Below are 27,482 nucleotides of genomic sequence, written 5' to 3' on the forward strand. Positions count from 1 at the left end.
GGAGGAGGCCTTCGAGCCTGCTCCGCCATTCATTATGATCATGGCTGATCATCCAACTCAATAGCCTGATCCCGCCTCCCCCCCCCCACCCCATAGGGTTACTGGGTTACGAGGGTGGAGGCGAGGGCTTAAGTGGAGTGCTCTTTCCAAGGGTCAGTGCTGACTTGATGGGCCGAATGGCCTCCTTCTGCACTGTAAATTCTATGATTCTATATCCTTTGATGCCCTTCTCCCCAAGTGCTATATCTTTTTTTTTTTAAATTTAGAGTACCAATTCTTCCCCCCCCCCCCAGTTAAAGGGCAATTTAGCGTGGCCAATCCACTTATCCTACACATCTGTGGGTTGTGGGGGTGAGACCCACACAAAGACGGGGAGAAGGTTAGGTGGATTGGCCATGCTAAATTGCCCTTAAGTGTCCAAAAATGGTTAGGTGGGGGTTACGGGGAAAGGATGGGGAGATATGGGCTTAGATAGGGTGCTCTTTCCAAGGGATGGTGCGGACTCGATGGGCTGAATGGCCTCCTTCTGCACTGTAAATTCTATGAAATTTTATGAACGTGCAAACTCCACACGGACAGTGACCCGGGGCCGGGATCGAATCCGGGTCTCAGCGCCGTGAAGCAGCAGTGCTGCCCCCAAGTGCTATATCGAACTGTTCTTGAAAATATGATGTTTCCGCCTCAACTGTTTTGTGTAGTAACAAATTCCACAGGCCGACCCCTCTCTGGGTGAAGAAATTTCTCCTCATCTCGGTCCTAAATGGTCTACCCCGAATCCTCAGACTTCGACCCATGGTGCTGGACACACCCGCTATCGGGAACATCCTTCCTGAATCTTACCCGGTCTAGTCCTATTAGAAATTTATAGGTTTCTAATAGATTCCCCCCTCATTCTTCTGAACTCCAGCAAATACAATCCTAGCTGATTCAATCTCTCCTCATACATCAGACCCGCCATCACAGGAATCAGCCTGGTAAACCTTCTCTGCACTCCCTCTATAGAAGGAATATCCTTCCTCAGATAAGCAGATCAAAACTTCACACAATACTCCAGGTGTGGCCTCACCAAGGCCCTGTATAATTGCAGCAAGACATCCCTGCTCCTGTACTCGAAGCCTCTCGCTATAAAGGCCAACACACCATTTGCCTTCTGTACCACCTGTTGTACCTGCATGCTTACCTTCAGTGACTGCTGCACGAGGACACCCAGGTCTTGTTGCACATTCCCCTCTCCTAATTTATGGCCATTCAGATAATAATCTACCTTCCCGTCTTTGCTACTAAATTGGATAACCTTCCATTTAAACAAATTTTACCGCATCTGCCATTCATTGGCCCACTCACTCAAATTGTCCAAATCACACTGAAGGTTCTCTGCATCCTCGTTGATCTACACTGGAGGCTAGGCTGTGACAGAAAGAAAGGACTTTCCATTTTATGCACGGCCTTTTGGCACCCTTGGGCTGTCCTGAGGTTCACAGCTATTGCTCCTACTGCTTACATTCCTAATTTTCATATGAAGAGACCGGACAAACAGCAATAAGATCAAATATCAGCAATCCAGTTTTTGGGGGTGGTGGTTGAAAAAGTGACGGGAGTCCAGGGCAGGGGATTACCCCTCCCCCTTGAGACATATAACCTGGACAAGGTGACAGGATCTTGGTTTAATGTCACATCCGAAGTGCCCCACCACATCAGGACTGCAGTGAACCATCAGCACAGATTATGTGCTCAAATTCTGAAATTGGCCTGGTCATGTGAGTGCACCAAAAGAAATGGGTGTTTAAGAAATGTACCTTTAAGAAATGGGTGTTTATCAGTGGTGTCAGAGTGTGGGCGGAGGGCTGTCTGTCAGCTCTTTACTTTTGTTTTAGGCTGTTTGCTGCAGTGTTTTATAGTTTCGTTTTCAGTGTTGGAGCTGAAGCCAGACAGAGCAGGTGTACTGTTAGTCTCTCTGCCATGAAAAGACTATCTCTTGATCATTTGGTGAATTCAGAATTATAAATGTTCTCAGTAGAGAATGTAAACCTAATGTGCTTTTGTTGAAAGGTGTTTCTTTTGTCTTCTGGATGTTGTTTGGAAAGTTAAGGATTACTTAGTATTGTATTCTTTGGGGGTTGTATTTGAATTAATGGTTGCTAAGACGTTCACTGTATGTTTTAAAAAGGTTAACTTAAGTTCATAGAATAAACATTGTTTTGCTTTAAAAAATACTTTTCCATTTCTGCTGTACCACACCTGTAGAGTGGGCTGTGTGCTCCCCATACCCCAATCTATCAAAAGTTGTGCGTCAGGTGAACTCCATGATACACTTTGGGGTTCTCTAAACCCTGGCCCATAACAAATTGGGGGCTTGTCCGTGATAAAAGTCTATCTATTGGATTGGCTTAGTGAACTTAAAGACAGTGAAGGGTGAGCATATTGTGGTAGCTTTTCAGGTGTGGTATTTTAGTTTAAGTGGGGAGTGTGTTGTGGACAACGGCTCTTTCAGAGGCTCTGAAGTTTGTGTGGGTTTCCTCCGGGTGCTCTGGAACTGCTTCATCGTTGTTGGAGCTCCACTCATCCTGGCAAAGGGACAGTATTCCATCAAACGCCTTACTTATGCCTTGTAGATGGTGGAGAGGTTCTGGGGTGTCAGAAGGTGGGATACGCATCGCAGGGTTCCTAGCCTTTGACCTGCCCACAGTGAACCGGGTGTTTTTTTTTTTTACAACAATCGACACTGGTCATCTTTAGATCTTGGGTCCCCAAGGGCGAAACGGTAGAATAGTCTTTAGCACTGCTGCTGCACAGCGCCGAGGAAACGGGTTTGATCCCAGACCCGGGTCACTGTCCATGTGGAGTTTACACATTCTCCCCGTGCCTGCATGGGCCTCACCCCCACAACCCAAAACGATGAGCAGGGTAGGTGGATTGGCCACGCTAAATTGTCTCTTAATTGAAAAAGAGCATTGGGTACTCTAAAAATTGGGTACTTTTAAAAAAGATTTTAGGTGATCCCCAGGGCATTTCCCTGGGTTCAGAATTACAATCCAGTGCCAATACCGGTATGTCACCACCTCTTCCATGAACTACAAGGAGTTAAGTTAAGGGAATTGCATTTCGGAGCAGGAATACTTCCCGCTAGCCTCTGGCTTTTCTCACTCCAAGAGGAACCCATTTGGGAAAATAATTGAGGGACACTGAATTTTGGACATTCTCTCGCCCGAGTCTTTTTTTTTTTAAAAGTCTGCCATCTTCAAGAAACCACAGCCCAACAGAATAACGCCCCATGGGGGACACTTGGGAGAGGGAAGAAATACTTTGGATATCAATGTCATGAAGAACTGCTGTTGCCAGGCACTGATTGGTTACAAACATCTGGCTTGAGAGAAGTATTCACTGAACATTTTATCATTTGAAGACTCTCTAGGTAGAGGGTGTGGGTGCCTCAGAAACGGGCAGCAATGCTCACTTTCTCCCTCTCTGCTCCACCTTTACATGCGGCCAAGAGGGAATTAAACTTTCATCAGAAACAGAATAAGTGCTAAGTAGATGTTGTTTTTTTGTACAGTAGACTGCTTACTACAAGTCCTGCCACAAGTCCCAGCCTGCCTCCCAACTCATTGGCTGATGCTGTGATGTCAACTGGCGCTCTGATCTTTAACATTCAGCTGAACAGCCAGACGGCGTCCCGCTGGAAGGAAAGCACATCTAACAATGCAGCATTCCTCCTTGCCGGCTTGGAGGGGGTGGGGAAAGAGTTAAAATCCTCGAGTGCAGTATGCCGTTTCCAACAAAAACAGCAGCTGCATTTCAAAAGTGCTTCATTGTACTGACTGTGACACATCTGGGGGCCGCAAAAGGAAAGTTTCGCTCCCGTTAACAATTACAGCACAGAAACAGGCCAATTCAACAGCCTCACAGCCCACTTTGTAAAACCCTATCTGCTGCCGTTTGTCCCAAATCCCATCTCTTTAATTTTAGTTTAAAGAAAGTAGATGTTGTCACTTGTGGGGAGACCAAAGCGAGGGGATTAAAGTATTGCACAAACGGCTTTACCCAAAAAGTGGACAAGAATGTGGGAAGTTGATTTTAAAAATTGGTTTTAAAAGCAGGAAACAGAGAGTCATGATAATTTGTTGTTTCCCAGACCAGCAGACAATAAGACAGTGGGTGTTCCCCAGGACCACTGCTTTTTAAAAAAAGTGACTTTAATATTGGAATACAGAATGGGTGGCGCAATGGTTAGCACTGCTGTTTCACGGTGCAGAGGACCCGGGTTCGATCATGGCCAAAAATAATTGGGTACTCTTAAATATATTCTGGAAAAAGAAAAAAAGGAATGCAGAACTGGCATTGTGTTGATGGGCAGGAAGCCCTCTTCCAGTGCTATAATGACTAACATATGGAATAGAAGGATATATTTTTCTTAACAAACAATTTTAATGAGGTATTTTTGGCATTACAAACAGCAACAGTATAAAAACAATGTACAAAGAACAATAAACATAGTGCAAACACCGACTTCCATCTCTCCAAGACCCACCTATTTGACCCTATTCTATGCTGCCCTAACCCCACCACCCCCTGCCGACGATTAATTCTCTGCGAAGAAGTCGATGAATGGTTGCCAACTCCAGGCGAACCCGAACAATGACCCTCTCAAGGCGAACTTAATCTTCAAGGCTGAGAAAGCTAGCCATGTCAGTCAGCCAGGTCTCCGACTTCAGGGGTTTTGAGTCCCTCCAAGCTAGCAGTATCCATCTCCGGGCTACCAGGGAAGCAAAGGCCACAACATCTGCCTTTCTCCTCCTGGATTCCCAGGTCTTCCGACACTCCAAAAATCACCACCTCTGGACTTATTGCCACCCTGGTTTTCAAATCTCTGGACATGACTTCCGCAAACCCCTGCTAATATCCCCTAAGTTTTGGACATGCCCAGAATATGTGGACATGGTTCGCTGGTCCTCCCACACATTTTACACACCTGTCTTCCACCCCAAAGAATCTATCTACTCATCTGGGCCACTGTCATATGGGCCCGGTGGACCACCTTGCATTGGATCAAGTTGAGCCTGGCGCATGTTGCAGTCGCGTAGACTCTGTTCAACTCGTCCGCCCATAAGCCATCTTCCATCTCACCCCCAAGCTCTTCCTCCTACTTACGCTTCAGCTCCTCGGTCTGCATCGCCTCCGCGCCCAATAGTTCTTTGTAGATGTCCGAGACATCCCCTCTCCCACGCATCCCCTAGACACTACCTGTTCTGGATTCCCCTTAGTGGCAGGAGTGGGAAGGATGATACCTGCCTGCGCAGAAAGTCCCGCATCTGTAAATATCAAAATTTGTTCCCCCTTGCCAACCCAAACATCTCCTCCAGTGCCCTCAAGCTAGGGAAGCTCCCTTCTACGAACAGGTCCCCCATCCTCTCAATTCCTTTTTTAAAAAATATATATTTATTGAGAATGTTAACAGTTTTTCACCCTTACAAACAAACCCCCCCCCCCCCGTAACAAAAAGAAAGAAAGCGCACATAGCAAGACATGAACATGGTAAATCGATATGATACAGAACTTTGTACATTGGATTCCTCCCGTATATGTCAGTTTTCCAGATCCTTCATGTATTTTCTTGCTCAAATAGCCCCCAAACAAGCCCCCCCTTCCCCCTCCCACCCCCCACGAGAGACATCCCCCCCCCCTCCCCCCCTGGGTTGCTGCTGCTGACCGACCTTCATCTAACGCTCCGCGAGATAGTCTAGGAACGGTTGCCACCGTCTGTAGAACCCCTGCGCAGACCCTCTCAAGGCAAACTTTATCCGCTCCAATTTGATAACATCCTCTCAATTCCTACCCTTCGCCATACTCGAAACCCCCCATCCAAGCTCCCCGGGGCAAACCAGTGGTTGTCACATATTGGGGACCAGACCGATGCTCCCACTGCTCCAACGTACCTCCTCCACTGACCCCAGATCCTCAAGGCCGCCACCATTACGGGGCTGGTGGAGTACCTTGCCGGCGGAAACGGCAGCGGTGCAGTTATCAACGCCCCCAGATTGGTGCCCAACACGAAGCTGCCTCCATCCACTCCCAAACCGACCCCGCCCCGACCACCCACTTCCTTATCATGGCTATGTTGGCTGCCCAGTAATAATTACTGAAATTTGGCAGGTTCACTCGCGGGGACGTACCCGCCCAAAGCCCAGAATGATTTTGTTAACCCTCTTAAAAAAGGGCCACGGGATGAAAATTGGGAGGCATTGAAATACAAATAAAAATATCAGCAGGACCGTCATTTTACCAGTCTGCACCCTCCCAGCCAGCGACAGCGGTAGCGCATCCCATCTCCGAACTCTCCCCTAATCTGCTCAACCAACCGGGACAAGTTCAACTTGTGTAACCGGTCCCAGTCGCGCGGCACTTGTATCCCTAGGTACCTAAAACTGTCCCCCACTAACCAAAACGGTAGCTTCTCCAGCCGACCCTCCTGACCCCTCGCCTGGACTACAAACATCTCGCTCTTGTCATATTCAGTTTATATCCCGAAAACCGGCCAAATTCCCCCAAAATCGCCATGATTTCACCCATCCCTGCCCCTGGATCTGCTACATAGAAGAGCAGGTCGTCCATGGACAGCGAGCCCCTATGTTCCCCCCACCCCCCGAACCAGCGAGCAATTGCCAGCGGCTCTATAGCTAACACAAACAGCAGTGGGAGGGGGGGCATCGGTCTTGTCCCCCGGTGCAGTCTAAAATAGTCCGAGGTCGTCCTAACACTAGCCTCCGGGGCCTGGTACAACAGCCTAACCCAGTCGATAAAGCCCCTACCGAACCCAAATCGTCCCAGCACCTCCCATAAATAGTCCCACTCCACCCGGTTGAACGCCTTCTCCGCATCCATTGCCACAACTACCTCAACCTCCCTACTCTCCGGGGGCATCATAATCACATTAAGCAGCCTTCTTATATTGGCCACCAACTGCCTGCCCTTGACAAACCCGGTTTGATCCTCCATAATCCATCCGGCACACAATCTTCAATCCTGGAGGCCAAAACTTTGGCCTGCAGCTTGGCGTCCACATTAAGCAGTGAGATCGGCCTATATGACCCGTATAGCTCCGGGTTCTTGTCCCGCTTCAATATTAACGAAATAGTGGCCTGGGACATTGTCGGGGGCAGCACCAGTCTATCCCTCGCCTCATTGAAAACCTTGACCAGCAACGGCCCCAATATCCCAGAGAATTTCTTGTAGAATTCCACCAGATACCCATCCGGCCCCGGGGCTTTACCCGACTGCATTGCCTTCAAGCCCTCGGCTATTTCTTTGGCCCCAATTGGGGCCCCAAGACCATCCACCAGCTCCATGCCCACCCTTGGGAAGGTCAGTCTGTCCAAAAAGCATCTCATCCCCTCAAGCCCCATGGGGGAGTTCCGAGCGATAGAGCCTATTGTAAACGTCCCTGAATGCCCTGTTTAGCCCAGCCGAGTCCCCTACCAAATTCCCACCCCCATCAACCACCTTTTCTATTTCCTTGGCCGCCTCCCTCTTCCCAAGCTGCAGTGCAAGCATTCTGCTAGCCTTCTCCCCATGTGCGTACAATGCGCCCCTCGCCTTCCTAAGCTGCTCCACTGCCCTGCCTGTGGACAGCACCCCGAATGCGGCCTGCAGCCTCCGACATTCCCTGAAAAGCGCCACCCCCGGGGTCACCCCCTACCTCCTATCTATTTGTAGAATCTGCTTAACCAGTCGGTCCGTCTCTGCCCTATCTGTCCTGTCCCTACAAGCCCGGATCAAAATCAGCTCTCCTCTCACCACTGCCTTCAGCACCTCCCAGACCACCGCTGCTGAGACTTTCCCTGTATCATTAACCTGCAGGTAGTTCTGCATGCACTCCCTCACCCTCTCGCACACCGCCTCGTCCGCCAACAAGCCCACGTCCAATCTCCATTGTGGGCGCTGGAAGCTCTCCTCACTAACCTGCAGTTCCACCCAATGTGGGGCATGATCCGAAATAGTGATGGCCAAGTACCCAGTGTCCACCACCCCCGCTAGCAAATCCCTGCTCAAAATGAAAAAAAATCAATCCGGGAGTAGACCTTATGCACATGCGAATAAAAAGAAAACTCCCTCCCTGTCGACTACCTAAACCTCCATGGGTCGATGGGTCGAACCCCCCATCTGCTCCATGAACCCCATCAGTTCCCTTGCCATTGCTGGCACCCTCCCAAGTTTTCGAACACGGCAGGTCCAGGCCAGGGCCGATGACTGTATTAAAATCCCCTCCCATCACCAACTGGTGCGAGTACAGGTCAGGTATCTTCCCCAGCACCCTCTTTATGAATTCTACATCGTCCCAGTTTGGTACGTACACGTTAACCAAGAGGACCTTCCTCCCTTCCAGCTTACCGCTCACCATGACATAATGGCCCCCCCCCTGTCTGAGACTATACTACCACCTAGAATTGCACCCGCTTATTGGATTAAAATCGCCACCCCTCTAGTCTTGGTGCCCAGCCCCGAGTGAAAGACCCAACCCTTCCTTAGCCTGACTTGATCCGCCACTTTCTGGTGTGTCTCCTGCAACATCATCATGTCCGCCTTCAGAGCCCTCAGATGCACGAACACATGTGCCCTCTTGACCGGCCCATTCAACCCTCTAACATTCCAAGTGATCAGCCTAGTTGGGGGGTACCATGCCCCCCCCCTCCCTCCCCTCCGCTGATCAGCCATCCCCTTTCCAGGGCCCACCCCCAGCCCATGCACCGTGCCTCCATTGGCCCGCCTCCTGGCAGCCCCCACCCCCGACCTCCTCTGTCCCAAAACCCAAGTCCCTCCCTCGTCAGCAAAGTAACTCCCCCCTCCCCCCCAGCAACACCACTTTGCACCCCCCCCCCCCCCCCCCCCTCGCAACACCACTTTGTAACCTAACCCCTGCCATATATTAAACATATACCCCCCCCCCCACTGTGCTTCCGTAGACTAGCTCACCCAGCTAGCCTGGTGGCCCTCGCCTCCGGCGCCAAGAAGTCTCCCACCTATTGTTCCCTACTCCCCTCCGCCCATCGAAACCACTTCTCTCATCAAACCGACCCCAAACAATCTCCCAATTACCATAAGAGACAACCAAAAACGAAAAAACCCACAACGAACCCCCCCCAATAGTGCAAATCAAAGTAATAAAAAGTAAAAAGCCCCCACCAGCCATCCCCACCAAAACACCGAAAACCCATAGAAACCAAAAAACTTCCCCCATCTTCACCCAAACTCAAAAGCAGAAGAAAAACGACAATCAAAACGTATAAACATCACTCAGAAAAGTTACAACATAAGTTCAGTGCAGCACCAGCCCTTTCTTCTTGGCAAAGTCCATCGCGTCTTCGGGCGACTCAAAATAATGGTGCTGGTCCTCGTGCAAAACACAAAGACGCGCCGGATATAGCAGCCCAAATTTCTCCTTCTTCTTAAACAGGATCGCCTTCACTTGCCCGAAGCCTGCCCTCCTTCTGGCCACCTCCACACTCAGGTCCTGATAGACACGCAATATGCTATTGTCCCATTTGTAGCTCCACGTTCGTTTGGCCCACTGGAGAACACTCCTTATCCAAAAATCTGAGGAACCGGACCACCATCGCCCTAGGGGGGTCCCCCGGCCGCAGCTTCCTCACCATCGCCCTGTCCACCTCCAACGGTTGGGGAAATGCCCCTTCCCCCAGAAGCTTCTGAAACATACTCGCACAAACGCGCCAGCATCAGCCCCCTCAGGGAGACTGACAATTTTTAAGTTTTGCCGGCGAGCTCAGTTCTCCAGATCTTCTACCTTCTCCAGCGGCCTCTTTTGCTGATCCTTCAGCATCCCTACCTCTAGCTCAACCACCGTTTGGTGCTCCTCCTGGTCCGCCAGTGCTTTTTCCAGCTTCTGAATTGTCCGATTTAGGGCATCCTGCCTGCGCTCCAGCCGATAGACTCCTTTATCGGGTCAAGACAGTCTGTTTCTGTCTGGCAAAGCCCTCTTGGATGACCTGCATCAGCTCCTCCGTCGATGGTTGGGCCGTCGCAGCAGGGGTCCGAACATCAGCCATGTTGTCTTGAGCCGCAATCTCCACCCAGCCCTTGCTTATCTTCTTGTTACTTCCTTTTCGGTCCCTTGGGATTCTCTGTTCCATGCACCACTGTGTGGATCCGGAACCAAATTATCTGTGCCTTCAAAGCCAAAACTCAAAACCACAAAAAAGTCGGGGAAAAAGGTCCAAAAGTCCAGCCAGAGCGGGAGCCACCAAGTATGTGACTTACTCCCTCATAGCCGCCACTGGAATAGAAGGATATTTCATAGAATTTAATTTCATAGAATTTAAAGAAAGAGGCCATTCGTCCCATCGAGTCTGCACCGGCTCTTGGAAAGAGCACCCTACCCAAGGTCAACCCCTCTACCCTACCCCCATAACCCAGTAACCTCACCCAACACTAAGGGCAATTTTGGACACTAAGGGCAATTTATCATGGCCAATCCACCTAACCTGCACATCTTTGGACTGTGGGAGGAAACCAGAGCACCCGGAGGAAACCCACGCACACACAGGGAGGATGTGCAGACTCCGCACAGACAGAGACCCAAGCCAGAATCGAACCTGGGACCCTGGAGCTGTGAAGCAATTGTGCTATCCACAATGCTACCGTGCTGCCCTTATATTGACAAGCCTGATGAAGTCGGGTGGGAGGGGCTCATGTGGAGCATAAACACCTAAAACAAACCAGTTGTGTTGAATGTCCTGCTTCTGCGTTGAAAATTCAATGCAGACCTCCCCATGATATGTCTGCAGAGACTATGACCAGCCCTGATGCTCACCTGTATAGCGGAACCCATGGATGAATCCACCAGCTGATTTCCTGTAATCGACAGAATGACTGGCCGTCCCAATAATAAACATTCCAGGCAGGCTTTCCGATTCATAGGTGGCTTTGACCAGTGGGTACTTGTGGCCTCCACCCCCCTGAGGTTTGGTAACACTGTTGGATAAAAGAAAAAAAATGAGCTGGGGTGAAGAAAAGCAAACTAACATTTTGCTCCACAACAATTTTCTTTGTTCCCCCCTGTCCGAGCTGAAGGTGGCAGCCTCTTGCTGGATCCGGGCTCCGTGGGAATCTGCAGAAGCATGTGTAGACAGGGGAACATGAAAAGCATTCAGAGTATAACTGGCTCTCCCAGATGGCAACAGCCCGAATCGGGCTGGGGAACCAAAACCACAGGTTTGGAGGCTCTAGGGGAAGTTCTTGAGCGAATGCCAGTATCGGCTGGGAATTTATCATTATTTGTTTGCGCGACACGGGCGTCTCCAGCAGTTATTGCTTTCACCCATTATCCTTCAGACAGTGGTGGTAAGCCGCCTCTTGCACTACTGCAGACCATGTGGGTGTAGGTACATCCACGGTGCTGCTAGGAAGCCCAAGACATTGATCCAGCAACAGTGAAGGAACGGTTATATAGCCCCAAGTCAGGATGTGGCTTGCCGAGGCGATGGTATTCCCACGTGCCTGCTGCCAGTGTCCTCCTAAATGGTAGAGGTTGCAAGGTGCTGGTGAGTTGCTACAGTGTGTCTTGTATATGGTGTACACTGCTGCCACGGTGTGCTGGTAGTGGATGGGCAGCATGGTGGCGCAGTGGTTAGCACTGCTGCCGATGGCGCTGAGGACCCGGGTTCGATCCCGGCCCCACGGCACTGTCTGCGTGGAGTATGCACATTCACCCCATGTCTGCGTGTGGGTCTCACCCCCACAACCCAAAGAGATGTCCAGGGTAGGTGGATTGGCCACACTGAAATTGCCCCTTAATTGGAAACAAAAAGAATTGGGTACTCCAAATTTATAAAAAGGAAAAAAATATATATTTATTTCACTCCCAAAACATGCAGAAAGTTCTGCATTCATGAAAATCAAGTTACCAAACAGTTGGTCATTTTTCACCTCTTTTACAAATTCCCCTTGTTCATCTCTCACACCCATGATTGTTTTCTCCACCTCTGGGTCGAACCCGCTCATGAGAGCCCTGTGAAGCTCTTTAAATCATATCAGGCCTATCCTGGCACAGAAGGAGGTAGAGTTCACCCGATGTAATACTTCACTCCGGATCCCCCCCCCCCCAGTGCCACTCCCAACTCCTCCTCCCACTTCCCTTTTCTAATGAAGGCCTTCCCAGTGTCCAGCAACCACCCATATATGTCTGAGATGCACCCCTCCCCCAGCTCAATCGCTTGACAGGCCGATCGAACAGTACAGCTGAGGGGACAAAGGAAACTCTTTTAGTGCAAAGTCCCACACTTGCATGTACCGGAATTCACTCTCCCTCGGTAGCGGATACTTCTCCTTCAATTCCTCCAGCCCCGCGAACCTCCTCTCCGCAAACAAATCCCAAACTCGGCAGAATTCCTGGCCTTTGGGCAGGCGGCCGGCCCCGGGTCACCGTCTGTGTGGAGTTTGCACGTTCTCGCCCCCATAACCCAAAGATGTGCAGGTTAGGTGGATTGGCCACGCTAAACTGCCCCTTAATTGGGAAAAAAATAATTGGGTACTCTTAAAATTTATTCGACCTGATCTCGTAGCCACAGGATGCGGATTGCAGAGGATGCAATGACGCCAATGCCATTTAACTTCAAGGAGAGATGGACATTGCCTGGCACTGTGTGTGACACCATTGCTTCTTGCCACTTTATCAGCTCTAACATGAATGTTGTCCAGGTCTTACTATATCCACACATGGACTGTTTCAGTATCTGAGGAATTGTGACAGTTACTCTATACTGTGCGTCATCAGAAAACATTCCCACTTATAACCTTATGATGGAGAAGAAGGCAGCATGGTGGCACAGTGCTTCGTACTGCTGCCTCATGGCGCCGAGGTCCCAGGTTCGATCCCGGCTCTGGGTCACTGTCCGTGTGGAGTTTGCATGTTCTCCCCGTGTTTGCGTGGGTTTCGCCCCCACAACCCAAAGATGTGCAGGGTAGATGGATTGGCCACGCTAAATTGCCCCGGAATTGGGAAAAATGAATTGGGCGCTCTAAATTTAAAAAAAATAAATGATGGAGGGATGTTCATTGATGGAACAGCTGAAGATGGTTGGGATAGGATACTGCCCTGAGGAATGCCTGCAGTGATGTTCTGGAACTGATTTGAATAGTCTCCAAATATCACAACCACCGCCCGTTGTTCTAGATAGGCCAATGATGCGTCATGGTATTCAACCGTGAGGTTGCAGTCGAGGAGACAGGAGGTGTTGCCCAGAGAGTTGGTATATAGCTTTGGTTAGTTTGAGGAAGCCCTTACGTCACACAACAATAGTGACATCGGACAGTGGGTTTGATAATAAGTTAGGACTGGACCCCACAGAAATGGAGAATTGTAAATTCAAAGACAGGTAAATTAGGAATGGAGTGCTACAGCCAAATTTCCAGTAAATAAAAAAAAAATAAAGACAGTTAGGAAGGGTCAGGTTGATCAATGAGGCACGAGGGTCAGGTGTCGAGGGGAATTGTGCAAGTGTGAATGAATAAATGCAGAGATGGTAGGAGCATGGTGGCGCAGTGGGTAGCACTGCTGCCTCAGGGCGCCAAGGTCCCAGGTTAGATCCCTGGTCACTGTGGAGTTTGCACATTCTCCCAGTGTCTGTGTGGGTTTCGCCCACACAACCCAAAGATGTGCAGGGTAGGTGGATTGGCCACGCTAAATTGCCCCTTAATTGGAAAAAATGAATTGGGTACTTTAAATGTAATTTATTTATTAAAAAAAGATAGTGGTGCTGGGGTGTGTGTGTGCGTGTGCGTGTGTGCGTCTGGTGGGGATGGGGGGGGGAAGATGCAAAGTTGACAAAAGTGTTTAGCAGCATGCTGGGTTTGAGACTGGCGATGGGAGCTGGGGGAGGAGATCGAGGAAGGTCTGTGGGCAGATGCCCTAGGTAGGGTTAATTCCTAGTGTGCCAGGCTCAGCCTGATACAATTTAAGGCGGTTCACAGAGCTCACCTGACGGGGGCGAGGTGGAGCAGGTTCTTTGGGGGTAGAGGACAGATGTGGAAGGTGCTCAGGGAGTCCGGCGAACCATGTTCATATGTTTTGGTCATGCCCGGCACTGGAGGGGTTCTGGAGAGTGGCGGGAGCAATATCTCAGGTGGTGAAAGTCCGGGTCAAGCCAAGCTGGGGGCTAGCACTATTTGGAGTAGTGGACGAGCCGGGAGTGCAGGAGGCGAAAGAGGCCGGCATTCTGGCCTTTGCGTCCCTAGTAGCCCGGCAAAGGATCTTGCTAATGTGGAAGGAGGCGAAGCCCCCCAGCGTGGAGGCCTGGATAAACGATATGGCTGGGTTCATAAAGTTGGAGAGGATTAAGTTCGCCTTGAGGGTCTGCGCAGGGGTTCTACAGGCGGTGGCAACCATTCCTAGACTATCTCGCGGAGCGTTAGAGGAAGGTCGGTCAGCAGCAGCAACTGGGGGGGGGGGGGGGGGAGGAAAGAGTCTGGTGATGGGAATGATGCTGAGAATGCACCATTGGGGTGGGGGCAATGAAAATACACCGAGAGTGGAAGCTTAAAATAAAAAGAAAAAAATGGCACAAGGAGAAAGACTGGCATCTAGAAACGGCTGAGCGAGGGCGGCACGGTGGTTAGCACAGCTTCCTCTCGGTGTCGAGGACCAGGGTTCGATGCCAGCCCCGGGTCACTGACCGTGTGGAGTTTGTACATTCTCCCCGTGCATGCGTGGGTCTCACCCCCGCAACCTGTGCAGGGTAGGTGGATTGGCCACGCTAAATTGCCCCTTAATTGGAAAAAAAAAAAAAATTGAGTACTCTAAAAATTTGTTTCAAGACAAAAGAAGTTATAAAAGGAACGGCTGAAGGAAAATATCTCCATTACCATTAAAAAAAGTGTCAGACGAGGATGCAACGGAAGAGGATCAGAAAAGCTCGGAAATAAGGTGGAGTAATACTGCTGGACAGAAAGTTTGAGTGGCTTTTGGAAAGGAAAACCATTGGCTTCACTATAATATAACTGAACACGTCACAACTGATAGGCAAAACTGACGGGGATGGGTCGGGGGAGATGGGGGTTCTAAAGCTGCCACCCAGCACGGTCTGGAGAGTTCAATGGGCAGTGTGACTGTGCTTACTTGTCAAAAATGGAAAAGTCGAACTTCCAGCCCAAGCAACGGATGACACGGTCATAGGGCTCGCGCACAGAAAAGTTAGGAGGCTTTGATCTCGTCATATTGGTATCTCAGTCTTAGGTGCAGCTTTCCTTTACTGTCCTGGATGATGGCAATGTTCTCCAGGTCTCTTTCCAGCAAGCCGTCCAGCGACTTCAGCTGGTAGGTGTCGAGCATGGCGTTATTCACAGCCCTGAGCAGCACAAGAATGAACAGAAATGTGACGTACTTAAAGCAACAACTCCCCTTGACCAACAAGTGTTTTTGTTTTTAAACAAAGAGTATCCAATTCTTTATCCCAATTAAGGGGCAATTTAGCGTGGCCAATCCACCTACACTGCACATCTTTTTGGGTTCTGGGGGTGAGACCCACAGACGCGGGGAGAATGTGCAAACTCCACGCGGGCAGTGACCCAGAGCCGGGATCGAACCTGGGACCGCGGCGCTGTGAGGCAGCAGTGCCAACCACTGCACCACCGTGCTGCCTGACAATTCCAAAACTGAGGCTAGACAACTGAAGGCAGAACCCACCAGTGGTAGAATGGTGAAAATGGGCAAGACACCAGAATTGGATGAACACGTGGATCTTGGAGGCAATGTTCCCGCTAAGCTGCATGCGTGCGTGCACAGCAGCACTGCATTCTGGGACTCACTGCACTGGGAACACGCTCTAAAACGTGCGCAAGCACAGTCGCATGGCAATCTTTAAGGGGTTGTGCCGGGCAATAAGCAGGCTGACAGCTATCACAAGTTAGAGGAATCACTGGCTGCAAGAGGTTAGAGATAATCATGTCCCTGTCATCAAAGGGCTGGTTTAGCACAGTGGGCTAAATAGCTGGCTTGTTAAGCAGAACAATGCCAGCAGTGCGGGATCAATTCCCATACCGGCCTCCGCGAACAGGCGCCGCAAGGTGGCGACTAGGGGCTTTTCACAGTAACTTCATTGAAGCCTACTCATGACAATAAGCGATTTATTATCTTTTTTCCTAATGGTGCTGGTCTCAATTGTACTGTAAACGATGAAGAAAATACACGGCATTGAAAGCGGAACGGGTTTCTTAGTAATCACAATCTGGTCACCTTGCACTCACTAATGAAGCCAACACAAGCAGCTGGATTAAAGGCCCCATTTGACTTACCGGAGGTCTCCGACGTAGTGAGTGGCCCAGGCGAGCCGTACCCGGGACCGACTCAACATGTGGATAAAGTTGGTTGCTCCAACAATATTGTCTGCCGTCTCAAACGCCGAATTGCCCCGGCCTAGGATGAGAACCGTCTGCCCAACAAAGTCGTTTGGGTCCACGGAGATAGTCTCGTAGCCCTCACTGTGCTCGGAACCTGGAAACTTCGGAATGTTGGGCATCGATATCCCAGTCGCAACCAACAGGACACTGAAGGCAGAGAGGGAAGCAAAAACTGTCAGCTTGTAGTTGAACTCAAAAAAAGGGTTCTTTCATCCTCTTCAATGCAGCACCCAATGTCACACAGCCTCTGGCAGCACCAAGAGCAAAGCACACAACAGGGTCAGCTCGGCAGACACCTGAACCTTCTTTGATGCAACCTCGATCAACTATCAAATCCAATCAATGCTTCCCAGAACCCTTCCCTCCGGTTCAAAACTACAAATCCAAGCTCCTTCCTGCTCCTCCAAACTTGCTGGGCTGCAACTAAGGCTCACCGGTTTTACTTTCACAGCAGTTCTTCTGTAGGGCCTCAAAACGGTGCAGTCCTTTTGCAATGTAACAGGAGTCAGCCATGTGGTGGCTGCCCATTGAGCAGCAATGACTCATTGCAAATTGATGGAAGGATGCAGGTTTGAGGTCCTTAACTCCTGAAGGTTGTGGATTGAAGATTCACTTCCAGGAGTGTGACTGAATAATCCAGATTGGCAGCCCAGTGTGATCCTGAGGAAGGGCTGCACTGCCACAGGCACCATCTTTCAGAATGGGACCTTAAACTGGAGATCCCCAACTGCTTGTTCAGCGAACGTTAAAAAGATCCCATGTAGGGCAGCACGGTAGCACAGTGGTTAGCACGGTTGCTTCACAGCGCCAGGGTCCCAGGTCCGATTCTCGGCTTGGGTCAGTGTCTGTGCAGAGTCTGCACGGGTTTTCTCCGGGTGTTCTGGTTTCCTCCCACAAAAAGGTGCAAAGAGGTGCAGGTTGGGTGGATTGGCCGTGCTAAATTGCCCCTTGGTGTCCAAAAAAGGTTGGATGGGGTTACAGGGATAGGGTGGAGGTGTGGACTTCGGTGGGGTGCTCTTTCCAAGGGCCGGTGCAGACTCGATGGGCCAAATGACCTCCTCTACACTGTAAATTCTATGATTCTATCAACATCACTAAACAGACTGATTGATCATAATCACATTACAGTTTGAGAGAGTTTGTGCCGATTTAATTCATGCTTTTAAAATTTTGAAAGGAATCAATAGGGCAGAAAGAGAAACTTTTCCTGTTGATTGGGGAGTCGAGCAGAAGGAGACATGGGCTTAAAGTCAGAGCGAGACCACTTTGGAACAAACATCAGAAACACCTTCTCATGCAAAGGATGCTATGCCAAAACACCTTCTCATGCAAAGGATGCTATGCCAAGAAAAAGCAGTCGATGCTAACTCAATGGGCAACACGGTAGCACAGTGGTCAGCACCGTTGCTTCACAGCTCCAGGGTCTCAGGTTCGATTCCTGGCTTGGGTCACTGCCTGTGTGGAGCTTGTACTTTCTTCCCGTGTCTGCGTGGGTTTCTTCCGGGTGCTCTGGCTCCCCCCCCCAACAGTCCAAAGATGTGCAGGTTAGGTGGATTGGCCATGATAAATTGCCCCAAGTGACCAAAAAAGGTTGGGTTGGGTGGGGTTACGGAGATAGGGTGGAGGAGTGGGCTTAAGTGGGGTGCTCTTTCCAAGGGCTGGTGTAGACTCGATGGGCTGAATGGCCTCCTTCTGCACTGTAAATTCTATGACTATGAAGTACAAGTTTTAAATCTGCACTTGACAGCCTTTTAAGAGCCAAGGAGATGAAGGGATATGAAGCCAAGGCAGGTGGGCCAAGGCAGGTGGGTGGCCTTGCTCTGAATGACACCCAAACAGCCTCAAGCAGCCAAGTGACGTCTTCCTTCTCCTGAACAGAGGTCCTTACAGCAACTTCTCTCGATAAAAGCAGGACCATCTCTTCAGTACAACGTGTGGTGGACTCACGTAAAATGGTCACAGCACGGGAAGGGACCATTCGGTTTGCCATGCGCTCGCTAGCTCTCTACTAAAGAGACTCAGCAAGTCACGCTCCTGCAATTTTCTCTTTCGTTAATTATCCAATTTCCTTTTGAAAGCCTTGCTTGAACCTGCCTTTGCCTCACTCGCAGGCAGCCCATGCTGGATCCTAACCGTTCCTCTGCGATAAAGCAGCTTTTCCTTCTGCCCCCCTCTGGTTCTCAATCCTTCCTCCAGTGGGAACAGATTCTCCCTTCCCGCTCTGCCCCGAGCCCTCATTATTTTGCAACGCCTCGATCAAAATGTGCCCCAAACCTGCTCTTCTCGAAGGAGAACCATTCTAGTCAAGCTTTTCTGCATCCTCTCCAATGCCTGCACCGCTTTGCTGAAACCCACTGCTACCGGGTGCCTGGACTGACACCAGCAGAGCTAAGACTATGTGACGTACCTGCATCGGTAACGATTGTCATTCTGATCAGTCAAGAAGAAATAGTGCCCGTTCCAGGCCACGGGGTCCTTCTCGGCTTCAATCCAGGTTATCGTAGTGTTGTACTGAACCTTTAGATCAAATCGGTCTGTGAAGTTGTTCAAGTAGTGCAGCATGGTGTCAGCGTGAGGAAAGAAATCTTCCGAGAAGTGTTTGTAGAGCAGATTGTCATCATGGCTGAGGAGCGAGTTCCAGTCATGACGGAGGTTAAACTCTTTGTTCTGCTTCCCGGTGTACCGCTTGTTAATACTGATGAGCTTCCGATGGCGGGGATAATTCACAAAGAAACTCCCGGAGATGTTGTTGCGCTCAAAGACCAGGTAGTGTCTTTGGGACTGCTGCAGGAAGTAAGCGATCTGCAGGCCGCCTGGACCTGCTCCAATTACACAGTAGTCAATGTGCAGGTAGTCTGTTGGCATAGCTCCGTAGGCAGAGGCAAAGGTCATACATGCCACAAGCGTGGCGAAGGTACAACCCCTATGTGGTTTTGGCATGTTGCTCCTAGTTAAATAAATCAGAGGCAGATATTCACTTTGAAGCATAAGAACATAAGAACTAGGAGCAAGAGTAGGCCATCTGGCCCCTCGAGCCTGCTCCGCCATTCAATGAGATCAAGGCTGATCTTTTGTGGACTCAGCTCCACTTTCCGGCCCGAACACCATAACCCTTAATCCCTTTATTCTTCAAAAAACTATCTATCTTTATCATAAAAACATTTAATGAAGGAGCCGCTACTGCTTCACTGGGCAAGGAATTCCATAGATTCACAACCCTTTGGGTGAAGAAGTTCCTCCTAAACTCAGTCCTAAATCTACTTCCCCTTATTTTGAGGCTATGCCCCCTAGTTCTGCTTTCACCCGCCAGTGGAAACAACCTGCCCGCATCTATCCTATCTATTCCCTTCATAATTTTATATGTTTCCATAAGATCCCCCCTCATCCTTCTAAATTCCAACGAGTACAGTCCCAGTCTACTCAACCTCTCCTTGTAATCCAACCCCTTCAGCTCTGGGATTAACCTAGTGAATCTCCTCTGCACACCTTCCAGGGCCAGTACGTCCTTTCTCAAGTAAGGAGACCAAAACTGAACACAATTTGATGTCCTCCCAGTGCAGGTCAAAAGGCGAGCCACTCAGTTGGAAAGTGCAGTTGAGGGGGAGCGTTGAGAGGGCGGAGGGCAGCTCTATCGGAGCTGAAGTTCAAAGGGAGAGCCGCACGGTTGGAGGGGCCCCTTCAGAGGGAGCATCAGAGGTGCAGTAGAAAGGGAGTGCTGCAAAGTCAGAGGGAGAATACTGATGGAGCTCGTACTGAAGGAATGCTCGGGAAGCCCGGCGAATCACGCCCACATGTACTGGTCGTGCCCGGCACTGGATGGGTTTCGCGAAGACTATGTCCAAGGTGGTGAAAGTCCAAGTCAAGCCAAGTTGGGGGCTGGCATTATTTGGGGTGGCGGACGAGCCGAGAGTGCAGGAGGCGAAAGAGGCCGGCATTCTGGCCTTAGCGTCCCTGGTAGACCGGCGGAGGATCTTGCTTATGTGGAAGGACGTGAAGCCCCCCCAGTGTGGAAGCCTGGATAAATGACATGGCTGGGTTCATTAAGCTGGAGAGGATAAAGTTTGCCGAGAGGGTTGACGCAGGGGTTTTTCAGGCAGTGGCAACCGTTCCTAGACTATCTCGCGGAGCATTAGAATGAGGTCGGTCAGCAGCAGCAGCAACCCAGGGAGGGAAGTGTGTCTCTTTCGGGGGGGGGTTTAATTGGTTGAAAACTTGTTGGAAAAACTTTGAATAAACATATTTAACTTTTAATTAATCTGGGGCTGAGTTTAACAATGTTTTTTAAAACATTTTTATTCGCCTCATTTTCCGATTTTATCATCAAATGTACACCCAACAAAAGATAATGAACAACAACAAATAAAAAAGCAATCCCCAACCAGCAGCCCCTTCAACATACAATCCCCAAACCTCCCCTCTGCATCCCAAATACAAAACAAGACAGACCAAAAAAAGAGAATTCACAGTCATCCCATACTGGGCTGGTTTAGCTCAGTGGGCTAGACAGCTGGTTTGTGATGCAGAACGGGTTCAATTCCCGTACCAGCTTACCCGAACAGGCGCTGGAATGTGGCGACAGGGGGCTTTTCATAGAATTTACAGTGCAGAAGGCGGCCATTCGGCCCTTCGAGTCTGCACCGGCTCTTGGAAAGAGCACCTCCACCCTATCCCCATAACCCAGTAACCCCACCCAACACTAAGGGCAATGTTGGACACTAAGGGCAATTTATCATGGCCAATCCACCTAACCTGCACATCTTTGGACTGTGGGAGGAAACCGGAGCACCCGGAGGAAACCCACGCACACACTGGGAGGACGTGCAGACTCCACACAGACAGTGACCCAAGCCGGAATTGAACCTGGGACCCTGGAGCTGTGAAGCAATTGTGCTAGCAGTAACTTCATATTTGTGACAATAAAAGATTATCCCATACACGGTAAATAATCCACTCAAACCCACCCTCCAGGTGTTGAATGGTATCCAATTCTTGAAAGTGCAAGATAAAATACGGCCCAGGAATTGTAGAACCCTTCCATCCTCCCCCTCCACTCAAACATCACCTTCTTGAGCGTATAAAATACCAGCAGGTCCCCCGCCACGCCGAGGCACAGGGTGGAGAAACCGACCTCCACCCCAACACCTTCGGGCAATCAGCAAGGCCTCCTGCTGTGCGCAAACTGGCTACACTTCAAAAACAAACATTCCATTGCCTGGAAGGCACTCTGGGTTTTTCATCGTGAGCTCTGAATGTCCCATCGAACTTCACATCTTTCCGTTGTGGAAATTCCAATTCTGTCTAAAACACGGAGGGGAGTAAAGTCTATTCGACCTCTGGAACGACCCCACACCTCCAAATACCCACCCGCATTCCAGAAACCATGAACAGCCTTTGGGAGTGTGCAGGGGAGGTGGAATGGCCACGATAAATTGTCCCTTAATTGGAAAAAAATAATTAGGACCTCTCTAATAATTGGGTGGAGCTGGGCTGTCTGGCTGTTTTACTTTCGCTCCCCACCGCCAGCTCTCCCCCCCCCCCCCCCACCCACACCGCCAGCTCTCCCCCCCCCCCCCCCACACCGCCAGCTCCCCCCCCCTCACCACCCCCAGCTTCCCCCCACCTCCCTCGCCTCGCCCCCCCCCACCTCCCCCCCATCCCACCTCGCCCCCCCCGCCTCGCCCCCCCATCCCGCCTCGCCCCCCCATCCCGCCTCGCCCCCCCATCCCGCCTCGCCCCCCCATCCCGCCTCGCCCCCCCCATCCCGCCTCGCCCCCCCCCATCCCGCCTCGCGCCTCGCCCCCCCCCCCACCTCGCCCCCCCCCACCCCGCCCACCTTGCCCCGCCCCCCCCCACCTCGCCTCGCCCCCCCCCACCTCGCCCCGCCCCCCCCACCTCGCCTCGCCCCCCCCCACCTCGCCTCGCCCCCCCCCCACCTCGCCTCGCCCCCCCCCACCTCGCCTCGCCTCGCCCCCCCCACCTCGCCTCGCCCCCCCCACCTCGCCTCGCCCCCCCCCACCTCGCCTCGCCCCCCCCACCTCACCTCGCCTCGCCCCCCCCACCTCACCCCGCCTCGCCCCCCCCACCTCACCCCGCCTCGCCCCCCCCACCTCACCCCGCCTCGCCCCCCCCCACCCCGCCTCGCCCCCCCCACCCCGCCTCGCCCCCCCCACCCCGCCTCGCCCCCCCCACCCCGCCTCGCCCCCCCCACCCCGCCTCGCCCCCCCCACCCCGCCTCGCCCCCCCCACCCCGCCTCGCCTCGCCCCGCCCCCCCACCTCGCCCCCCCACCTCGCCCCCCCCACCTCGCTTCGCCTCGCCTCGCCCCCCCACCCCACCTCGCCCCCCCACCCCGCCTCGCCTCGCCCCCCCACCCCGCCTCGCCCCCCCCCCCACCCCGCCTCGCCTCGCCTCGCCCCCCCCACCCCGCCTCGCCCCCCCCACCCCGCCTCGCCCCCCCCACCTCACCTCGCCTCGCCTCGCCCCCCCACCTCGCCCCCCCCACCTCGCTTCGCCTCGCCTCGCCCCCCCCACCTCGCCCCGCCCCCCCCCACCTCGCCCCGCCCCGCCCGCCCCACCATCCCCACCCCCGCCTCGCCCCCCCCACCTCGCCTCGCCCCCCCCACCTCGCCCCCCCCCCCCGCCTCGCCATCCCCACTCCGCCTCGCCATCCCCACCCCGCCTCGCCATCCCCACCCCGCCCCCCCCTCGCCCCGCCTCACCCCCCCCGCCTCGCCTCGCCCCCCCCGCCTCGCCTCGCCCCCCCCGCCTCGCCTCGCCCCCCCCGCCTCGCCTCGCCCCCCCCGCCTCGCCTCGCCCCCCCGCCTCGCCTCGCCTCGCCCCCCCGCCTCGCCTCGCCTCGCCCCCCCCGCCTCGCCTCGCCTCGCCCCCCCGCCTCGCCTCGCCTCGCCCCCCCCGCCTCGCCTCGCCTCGCCCCCCCGCCTCGCCTCGCCTCGCCCCCCCGCCTCGCCTCGCCTCGCCCCCCCGCCTCGCCCCCCCGCCTCGCCTCGCCTCGCCCCCCCGCCTCGCCTCGCCTCGCCCCCCCGCCTCGCCTCGCCTCGCCCCCCCGCCTCGCCTCGCCTCGCCCCCCCGCCTCGCCTCGCCTCGCCTCGCCCCCCCGCCTCGCCTCGCCTCGCCCCCCCCGCCTCGCCTCGCCCCCCCCCGCCTCGCCTCGCCTCGCCCCCCCCGCCTCGCCTCGCCCCCCCCGCCTCGCCTCGCCTCGCCCCCCCACCTCGCCTCGCCTCGCCCCCCCCGCCTCGCCTCGCCTCGCCCCCCCCGCCTCGCCTCGCCTCGCCCCCCCCGCCTCGCCTCGCCTCGCCCCCCCCGCCTCGCCTCGCCTCGCCCCCCCGCCTCGCCTCGCCTCGCCCCCCCCGCCTCGCCTCGCCTCGCCCCCCCCCGCCTCGCCTCGCCTCGCCCCCCCCGCCTCGCCTCGCCTCGCCCCCCCCGCCTCGCCTCGCCTCGCCCCCCCCCACCTCGCCTCGCCTCGCCCCCCCCCCACCTCGCCTCGCCTCGCCCCCCCCACCTCGCCTCGCCTCGCCCCCCCCACCTCGCCTCGCCTCGCCCCCCCCACCTCGCCTCGCCTCGCCCCCCCCACCTCGCCTCGCCTCGCCCCCCCCACCTCGCCTCGCCTCGCCCCCCCCACCTCGCCTCGCCTCGCCCCCCCCACCTCGCCTCGCCTCGCCCCCCCCCACCTCGCCTCGCCTCGCCCCCCCCACCTCGCCTCGCCTCGCCCCCCCCCACCTCGCCTCGCCTCGCCCCCCCCACCTCGCCTCGCCTCGCCCCCCCCACCTCGCCTCGCCTCGCCCCCCCCACCTCGCCTCGCCTCGCCCCCCCCACCTCGCCTCGCCTCGCCCCCCCACCTCGCCTCGCCTCGCCCCCCCACCTCGCCTCGCCCTCGCCCCCCCCACCTCGCCTCGCCTCGCCCCCCCCACCTCGCCTCGCCTCGCCCCCCCACCTCGCCTCGCCTCGCCCCCCCCACCTCGCCTCGCCTCGCCCCCCCCACCTCGCCTCGCCTCGCCCCCCCCACCTCGCCTCGCCTCGCCCCCCCCACCTCGCCTCGCCTCGCCCCCCCCCACCTCGCCTCGCCTCGCCCCCCCCACCTCGCCTCGCCTCGCCCCCCCCCACCTCGCCTCGCCTCGCCCCCCCCACCTCGCCTCGCCTCGCCCCCCCCACCTCGCCTCGCCTCGCCCCCCCCACCTCGCCTCGCCTCGCCCCCCCCACCTCGCCTCGCCTCGCCCCCCCCCACCTCGCCTCGCCTCGCCCCCCCCACCTCGCCTCGCCTCGCCCCCCCCACCTCGCCTCGCCTCGCCCCCCCCACCTCGCCTCGCCTCGCCCCCCCCCACCTCGCCTCGCCTCGCCCCCCCCACCTCGCCTCGCCTCGCCCCCCCCACCTCGCCTCGCCTCGCCCCCCCCACCTCGCCTCGCCTCGCCCCCCCCACCTCGCCTCGCCTCGCCCCCCCCACCTCGCCTCGCCTCGCCCCCCCCACCTCGCCTCGCCTCGCCCCCCCCACCTCGCCTCGCCTCGCCCCCCCCACCTCGCCTCGCCTCGCCCCCCCCACCTCGCCTCGCCTCGCCCCCCCCCACCTCGCCTCGCCTCGCCCCCCCCACCTCGCCTCGCCTCGCCCCCCCCACCTCGCCTCGCCTCGCCCCCCCCACCTCGCCTCGCCTCGCCCCCCCCACCTCGCCTCGCCTCGCCCCCCCCACCTCGCCTCGCCTCGCCCCCCCCACCTCGCCTCGCCTCGCCCCCCCCACCTCGCCTCGCCTCGCCCCCCCCACCTCGCCTCGCCTCGCCCCCCCCCACCTCGCCTCGCCTCGCCCCCCCCCACCTCGCCTCGCCTCGCCCCCCCCACCTCGCCTCGCCTCGCCCCCCCCACCTCGCCTCGCCTCGCCCCCCCCACCTCGCCTCGCCTCGCCCCCCCCCACCTCGCCTCGCCTCGCCCCCCCCCACCTCGCCTCGCCTCGCCCCCCCCCACCTCGCCTCGCCTCGCCCCCCCCACCTCGCCTCGCCTCGCCCCCCCCACCTCGCCTCGCCTCGCCCCCCCCACCTCGCCTCGCCTCGCCCCCCCCACCTCGCCTCGCCTCGCCCCCCCCCACCTCGCCTCGCCTCGCCCCCCCCACCTCGCCTCGCCTCGCCCCCCCACCTCGCCTCGCCTCGCCCCCCCCCACCTCGCCTCGCCCCCCCCACCTCGCCTCGCCTCGCCCCCCCCACCTCGCCTCGCCTCGCCCCCCCCACCTCGCCTCGCCTCGCCCCCCCCACCTCGCCTCGCCTCGCCCCCCCCACCTCGCCTCGCCTCGCCCCCCCCACCTCGCCTCGCCTCGCCCCCCCCCACCTCGCCTCGCCTCGCCCCCCCCACCTCGCCTCGCCTCGCCCCCCCCACCTCGCCTCGCCTCGCCCCCCCCACCTCGCCTCGCCTCGCCCCCCCCCACCTCGCCTCGCCTCGCCCCCCCCACCTCGCCTCGCCTCGCCCCCCCCACCTCGCCTCGCCTCGCCCCCCCCACCTCGCCTCGCCTCGCCCCCCCCACCTCGCCTCGCCTCGCCCCCCCCACCTCGCCTCGCCTCGCCCCCCCCACCTCGCCTCGCCTCGCCCCCCCCACCTCGCCTCGCCTCGCCCCCCCCACCTCGCCTCGCCTCGCCTCGCCCCCCCCACCTCGCCTCGCCCCCCCCCCACCTCGCCTCGCCTCGCCCCCCCCACCTCACCTCACCTCGCCCCCCCCCACCTCACCTCGCCCCCCCCCACCTCACCTCGCCCCCCCCCCACCTCACCTCGCCCCCCCCCACCTCACCTCGCCCCCCCCCACCTCACCTCGCCCCCCCCCACCTCACCTCGCCCCCCCCCACCTCACCTCGCCCCCCCCACCTCACCTCGCCCCCCCCACCTCACCTCACCTCGCCTCACCCCCCCCACCTCACCTCGCCTCACCCCCCCCCACCTCACCTCACCTCACCTCGTCTCACCCCCCCCACCTCACCTCACCTCGTCTCACCCCCCCCCACCTCACCTCACCTCACCTCGTCTCACCCCCCGCCTCACCCCCCCCCCCAACCTCACCTCACCTCACCCCCCCCACCTCACCTCACCTCGCCTCACCCCCCCCCACCTCACCTCGCCTCGCCTCACCCCCCCCACCTCACCTCACCTCACCTCGTCTCACCCCCCGCCTCACCCCCCCCAACCTCACCTCGCCTCACCCCCCCCACCTCACCTCGCCTCACCCCCCCCACCTCACCTCGCCTCACCCCCCCCCACCTCACCTCGCCTCACCCCCCCCCCACCTCACCTCGCCTCACCCCCCCCCCACCTCACCTCGCCTCACCCCCCCCACCTCACCTCACCCCCCCCACCTCACCTCACCCCCCCCACCTCACCTCACCCCCCCCCACCTCACCTCACCCCCCCCACCTCACCTCACCCCCCCCCACCTCACCTCACCCCCCCCCACCTCACCTCACCCCCCCCCACCTCACCTCACCCCCCCCCCACCTCACCTCACCCCCCCCCACCTCACCTCACCCCCCCCCACCTCACCTCACCCCCCCCCACCTCACCTCACCCCCCCCCACCTCACCTCACCCCCCCCCACCTCACCTCACCCCCCCCCCCAACCTCACCTCCCCCCCCAACCTCACCTCACCTCACCCCCCCCACCTCACCTCACCTCGCCCCCCCCCCCTCCCTCCCTCACCACCACCACCACCACCACCACCACCACCCGGATCCTGCCTCCTGTCCTCAGGACGCAGCGCTGCCCCCATCCGGACGGACCTACCCGTCAAAGCGCGGCTCCTGTCCCGATCTCTCCGTTAACGTGGCAACTGCTCCTCCGATTCTTTTTAAACCCCCCCTAGGCCCCACCCACCCATTTAAAACATGCTGGCGGCGAAGCCCCGCCCCCTCTCCGACCACGCCCCTTGGCCAGCCCCGCCCCCTCCCACACGCCCTGCACAACAATCCGGCCGTGCGGCCCCCGCGGACTCTGGTGCGCCCCTAGCGCTGGGCGGCCGCATTGCTGCAGCGACCGTTCGGCCCGTCGGGCCCCTTGAGGGCAGCTCTTTGAGGGGGAGGCAGGAGGCGGCCATTCAGC

At 56.4% G+C, this 27,482-nt stretch overlaps 1 protein-coding gene across 1 annotated transcript in view; it reads right to left on the minus strand.

Moving 5' to 3' along the window:
* foxred2 (FAD-dependent oxidoreductase domain containing 2) overlaps positions 1 to 27,226 on the minus strand; it is a 59,296-nt gene extending 32,070 nt beyond the window's left edge. Inside the window, 6 exon segments of the mRNA XM_072492059.1 lie at positions 10,823 to 10,983; positions 15,125 to 15,202; positions 15,204 to 15,353; positions 16,300 to 16,551; positions 18,812 to 19,351; positions 27,168 to 27,226. Of these exon segments, the coding sequence (XP_072348160.1) occupies positions 10,823 to 10,983; positions 15,125 to 15,202; positions 15,204 to 15,353; positions 16,300 to 16,551; positions 18,812 to 19,344 (1,174 nt within the window). The 5' untranslated portion in view covers positions 19,345 to 19,351; positions 27,168 to 27,226.
* Between the last annotated feature and the right edge of the window lie 256 nt (positions 27,227 to 27,482).

Source organism: Scyliorhinus torazame, chromosome 29 (assembly GCF_047496885.1).
Source record: "Scyliorhinus torazame isolate Kashiwa2021f chromosome 29, sScyTor2.1, whole genome shotgun sequence".
Classification (NCBI taxonomy): domain Eukaryota; kingdom Metazoa; phylum Chordata; class Chondrichthyes; order Carcharhiniformes; family Scyliorhinidae; genus Scyliorhinus; species Scyliorhinus torazame.